At 35.2% G+C, this 6,267-nt stretch overlaps 1 protein-coding gene across 2 annotated transcripts; it reads left to right on the top strand.

The window, feature by feature from the left end:
- Positions 1 to 1,429: 1,429 nt before the first annotated feature.
- Positions 1,430 to 4,754, top strand: LOC114422260 (probable receptor-like protein kinase At1g11050). 2 transcript variants are annotated; one of them, XM_028388531.1, is made up of 2 exons: positions 1,430 to 3,642; positions 4,477 to 4,754. In XM_028388531.1, exons 1-2 carry the CDS (start codon positions 1,661 to 1,663, stop codon positions 4,493 to 4,495), a joined length of 2,001 nt encoding a protein of 666 aa, XP_028244332.1. In that variant the 5' UTR covers positions 1,430 to 1,660; the 3' UTR covers positions 4,496 to 4,754. The 2 variants fall into 2 exon arrangements, 1 of the variants encoding a protein (XP_028244332.1); XR_003668655.1 differs by having other exon boundaries at positions 1,431 to 3,774.
- The last annotated feature ends 1,513 nt before the right edge of the window (positions 4,755 to 6,267 follow it).

The raw sequence follows: 6,267 nt of genomic DNA on the forward strand, positions 1-6,267 counted from the left end.
TTAACAATCAATTTATTTTTTTTTTCTAAAATCAAATTTTTAATATTTTTTTACAAAAAAAAAAATTTCTAAATGGTGTATGGAACGGGGTTGGGAATACCCGATACCCGACGGGTACGGGGATGAGACAATAAACTCAAACCCGTCGGGTATCGGGTACGGGTATGGGGATATGTTGAGAAGTCGGGATAAAGGATTGATGAGACAATAACCGTACCCGACCCGCCCCATTGCCATGTCTAAAGAGAAGGCGTGAGATTTACAAAAATTAACTTAAAATATTAAAATAAGATATATTATAAGAAAAAAAATAAAAAAAAAATCTTAAATCCCATGTAATTTTATAAGACCTATCAAAGAGTATTTTAAAATCCTAAATTAAAATTTACCATTAAAAGATATACCACTCTTGTGATTCTGCATAGTAGTATATAGGAAAAGTCAAAGAACATGTGAAAGAAAAAACACACCGTCTGTCATCTGCATTGAAATGAAGAATTACTCTCTCCAATGGTCCATGTGGGCAAGCAAACGCAACACTAGCCAGTAGCCACTATCCTATTCCAACATTGAGATTCCGGCTTCCATCCATAGTCCTACTTACTCATTGACTACAACTAATATGGTCACCTTGAGTCATTCATTCAAGAACAGGACCACTGAGCAATTCATCAACCGTCTCAATCATTACGTTTCAACCCATTTTTATCAAATACTACTCTACTCTACTAGTAAATTAGTATTGCCACTATAATATTAGCTTATCAGATAATTATCATTGAGTACAAATTTCGCTTAGACAAACTGTTTTTTCTTTCTCTTTTTTTATATTCAACTACAATTACATCAGCTCCTATGTGACAGACATTGACCACGTGTGAAAAGTTGAAAATAAATATCCCATTCACATCTATCTAACAATCATAGTGAGTATAGTATTAATATTCCTTCGTTCTTTCGTTGTTGCTATTGGTAATCCACGTCGACGCATTGCGCAATGCAAAGTGGCAAAGTCAGAGCACCTCACTTGCTTGCTTAGTTGCTTTTATGCAATGCAATTCGTTGCTTTTATGCAACAAATCCAGCCGCCCCAGCCACCGCCATTACAAAAGCGCGTGCATCAACGCCCTTCCATTCTTTCTTAATCATATTCTTGCTTGGATCACTGATCAATAAAATTATTTTAGTTTAATTAAAAGTTTTAAATTTAGATATAAATATATTAAATGTTAAAAGAAAGAGTTTTAACATTCATGATGGTCTTATTTACTTCAAATAAAATTATTTCTAATAAAAAACAAATATAATCTAAACCAATCAAAAAAATTATTCTTGCTTTGGACTCAAGTGGCGCGTAGCTACACTCTCCTTTCTAGAAAGAAAGGAGAACAGCAGATAGATACACCTAACGCAGCCCCAGGCAGAAACAAAAGATTTGGAGTTTTGACCATTAATTCCACATGCTGATCATTGATTCATCTCCCTTAACCTCAATTTCACAAAATCAGCATCTTCTTTTGTCTCACTCATCTCAAATCCCAAAACAAAACCACTCCCAGATTCATAAATAGAAACATAAAACATCAAACTCCGTGTGGCATAGCATAGGCTAAGGTTGTGTTGTAGTATATTTGCAATCAACAGAATCATATATCAGAGGATGAAGATTGTTGTGATGCTATTGCTACCGCCCTTGATGTTTGCACTGTTTTTTTCATGCACGAGTTCATTGGCAGTATCCACAAACACAAGTACCACATGCCCCATGGACTTGAATTACGTTCTGAGAATCCCATGGAACACTTCTGCCTGCCATAACTTCCAACAAACTCTGGCGGCTAAAAACGGAACCGACGCAAACACATGTTGCATCTCTCTCTTGTCCCTCTTCGGAATAGGACTTGCAAATCATCTCAAGGAGACTTCTCAGTTCCAACTCCAAAACCTTGCCTCCTCACTTTCATGCATCAAAGACTTCCAATCAAAGCTCTCTTCCCTCTCTCTCCCCAACAACCTCGTTGACACATGCTTCGACCCTCTTCAGTTTGTGATCTCCCCAAACATCTGTGCTGGAATTCAAACCATCCCTGATTGGACAAAAAAAGTTGGTCAGTCCACACCACTCAACACTGCTTGCAGATCAGATCTCACTGACATCTCTCTCTGTGATGTGTGTTTACAAGCTGGATTGCAGGTCAAGCAGAAGCTTATTTCCATTGATGGTAATGCCTCACATTCCATTGATTGTTTTTACTTTGCCATTCTCTATGCTGCTGGGATTGTCAATGAGTTTGGACCTGAAAGCAATGGTGCTGTAAGTTGCATTTTTAGCATATCAGTTTACTCACAAGGGGGCTCTGGGGGAAAGCGTCACCAGGCTCTTGTGTTTGGTTTGACAGGTGCCGGGGTTGCTTTGTTGGTCATGTCTTCTTTTTTGGGGATGTATTCGTGGTATGACAGGAAGCATAGGAGGAAAAAGCTTGAGACTTTTAATCAGTTTGATTTTGACCCTGAGGAACAAGGTGGCTCTAGGCCTAGATTGAGACCCAATACAGGGTCCATTTGGTTCAAAATTGAGGAACTTGAGAAGGCTACCGATAATTTTTCATCCAAGAACTTCATTGGCCGAGGTGGGTTTGGGATGGTGTTCAAGGGAACCCTGTCTGATGGAACCGTGGTGGCGGTTAAAAGGATCTTGGAATCTGATTTTCAAGGGAATGCTGAGTTTTGTAATGAGGTGGAGATCATTAGCAACCTCAAGCACCGGAATCTGGTGCCCCTTAGGGGGTGTTGTGTGGCTGAGGAGGATGAGAATTGTGATGAAAGGGGAAGCAGCCAAAGGTATCTTGTGTATGATTACATGCCAAATGGGAACCTGGAAGACCATATCTTTTTATCATCAACGGAGGACTCTCAGAAATCAAAAGGGTTGTCATTGACTTGGCCTCAGAGGAAAAGCATAATCTTGGATGTGGCAAAGGGGTTGGCCTATTTGCACTATGGAGTTAAACCAGCAATTTTCCACAGGGATATCAAGGCCACCAATATACTACTTGATTCAGATATGAGGGCAAGAGTTGCTGACTTTGGACTTGCAAAACAAAGCAGGGAGGGTCAGTCTCATCTCACTACTAGAGTTGCTGGAACTCATGGATATCTGGCACCAGAATATGCACTCTATGGTCAACTCACTGAGAAGAGTGATGTGTATAGCTTTGGTGTGGTTGTTTTGGAGATAATGTGTGGGAGGAAGGCTCTTGACTTGTCTTCATCAGGGTCACCAAGGGCATTCTTGATCACAGATTGGGCTTGGTCATTGGTGAAGGCTGGGAAGATAGAAGAAGCTCTTGATGGTTCCTTGGTGAAGGATAAGGATGAGAGCTTTCCTAGTTCAAATCCAAAGAGCATAATGGAGAGGTTTCTTCTGGTGGGAATTCTGTGCTCTCATGTCATGGTTGCTTTGAGGCCAACAATTGCTGATGCTTTGAAGATGTTGGAAGGTGACATTGAGGTTCCACAAATCCCTGATCGCCCCATGCCACTTGGCCATCCTTCTTCCTTTTACAATAATGATCATGGCAGTACTTTTAGCATATCTCCTGCATTAAGCGGCCCCAAATTGCAAACTGGAGACATGCTCAGGTAAATTAATGAAGAAGTTCCCTTATATTGCTTAGAATGTAGAAAGCAAAAAGAAGTGGAAGCTGTTTTCATTCTAAAGTCTGACAAGGGTCCAGTCAAATCATGTTTGGTAACACCACCACTTCATTTGAGGTTAGTAAACTGATGAGTGCATGCTTGGTTCTCTGTTGTAAAATTAAGTTTGAGGCAAAAATCATTTTGCCAACGGATCAGGATCATTGCTTTTGCGTTCATTTTATTTTTATCTTTTGGATTTACATTGGAATGCATGCCATAGTATTTTCAACTACAAACCAAATTTGCCCTGTGTCACGTTACAAATAAATTTCCTCCCACCAACTGCTCTCAAGATCTCAAGATCGAAGCTTGCAGTGACTGACTGTAGGACAGATCTTGTTTGCGTCAACAAAGTATATGCAGTGTTGTGTTGTAATCCAAACCATGAAGAAAATTACCAGGGCATGACTATAACCAGCTACCAAGGAAGCTAGGGTCATTTAAATAGAGCTGTGATTAAAGGTATATTATAGTTATAGGAATAGGAATTTAGGACATAATAGGACAAATGTCTTGTAGAAAGAAGGCTTCATTTTTCACTTTCATTTGTTTTCTTATCAATTTTCTTGTAAAACAAAGTCACAAATAAAGACTCTTGTATTGTATATAAAGGAAAATGTTAAGTTGGCCGGAACGTTACATAAAGTGATGTTTGGTTGTATTCTCAATTTCTTTCTCCTGAGTGAAGTGTCTCCCTTGTTTTATATTATTACTTGTTAAATTTCCTATGCTGGATTCACATAAATTATTTACCATTTCCGCTTTTGTTTAAAACAGGTCTATTATTGAGAACTAAGCCCTTCAAAGAGATACGCAAGTCCAGAATGTTGCATATTATTTTTTTCATTTGCAGGCCATTGAACGGAACAAAAGCAAAAAAAAAAAAAAATATTGTTTTCGCTTTTGATCTTCCCCCCCCCCCCCCCCCCCCAGTAAATACAGTTTTGATATATTATGAATATCTTAGATAGCTTTGCAAATACTGTAAAAATTCTGTATAAAATATGTATATGGTTTTGATTTTTTATTTTATTTTCAGAGACTTATTAGTTTTAGGGTTGTCTTGTCTTCTATCTTATGTGAGACTAATCCCTCTTATTGGTGTGTATTTCAGTCAACCTAAATAAAATTATCTCTTGTAAAAGAAGTTATTATTTTGAAATGGAAGCTCAAAAGACATGTAACACAATAAGAAGACTCAGGACTATATGAAAAGAAAAATACATGTAGAGATTATCTCAATTTTAAAAATAATGACTTAAGATTTTGTACTATTTTATATAGAAGTTGATTTGTGTTTATCACTCTTTTGATAGACAATAATCAGGTAATGTCTTATCAAAATTTTGAATACTTGTGAAAAATAAATAGACATGTCATGTAAAAGTTTAAAATATAAAATTCTCAGCAGGGAATAAAATAATGAAAATGTTAATTTTGAAGAAATTTTAACTGAATTTTTAATAACATCAAACTTTATAATCAAATTTAAAGTGTTCTAAATTTTTTTGGCTAATAGTTTTATTGGAGTTTACTTGAGAAAGAATAAGAACTAGGTTGGGATTACTTCCCAACTTGCATTGATATGGTGCTTCATGTACAACCTAACGTGATGAGTCTATGCTACGAGTTTATAGATAAATTCTATTCTTGATTATAAATTATTTTATGTATTCTTAGTTATATGACTTTTCAATAGTAGAAATATCTTTTAAAAAAGTGTTTTATATTGTGATTTATTAATTATTTTTCTTATTTGTCATCTTAAATTCATACATATAAATAATCATGTTATGTTTGATTTATCTTATCCATTTTTTTATTATGTTTTAACTTAATCTTTATGGTTCATCATATCCTTTGTTTTTTTTCCTTGGATTTGCAAGTTGAGGAATTTGTTATTTTTGATATGTTGAAGATATCTCACTCGTTCCAAAATGATTGTAGTTTTAATTTTTGAAAAAAAAAACAAATTGAGTGATGTTTTCATTTTTTAATGAGATGTTAAAACATGTATTCCAATTTTATTTTATAACAAATAATATTAGTTTAAAAGACTTAATGATATATTTATTGAAATTAAGAGAGAGAATAAGGATATTTTAATAAAATTATTTCCTAATAAATATTAATTTTCTTAGAATACTTGTTTTATTAATATATATAAAAAATCTTAAATGTTTTTTTATTTGTTAGAGTATGTGTGTTCCCAATTCAGTGTGATACTTAAACTAGTTAGGCTAAAGGCCATCTGAGTTAGTGTTGGTCTATACGCCGAACATGGAAGGTTGTGATACAGTTGGTATCAAAATTTTGGTTAATGGGTCGTATATTGTTTTAATCAAGTATATGTCAGACTCTTTTTTGTAAATTGTGTATTAGGCATAACTTATAACAAAAAGCTATGGATATCCACTATCTTACACTAAAATTTAGTTATTATTCTAGTCTCCCTTTCTTCTTTTTGTTTTCCTCTTTATATTCGTATATTATGTCTAAACACTTTTCTTGCTTCAGGATAAGATAAAATTATACCTATTAGGAAGCTAAATACCAAGGAGACTTTCA

Source organism: Glycine soja, chromosome 8 (genome assembly GCF_004193775.1).
Source record: "Glycine soja cultivar W05 chromosome 8, ASM419377v2, whole genome shotgun sequence".
Classification (NCBI taxonomy): domain Eukaryota; kingdom Viridiplantae; phylum Streptophyta; class Magnoliopsida; order Fabales; family Fabaceae; genus Glycine; species Glycine soja.

Coding starts and splice junctions, on each gene's coding strand:
- LOC114422260 (XM_028388531.1), top strand. CDS start 1,661: ATGAAGATTGTTGTGATGCTATTGCTACCGCCCTTGATGTTTGCACTG.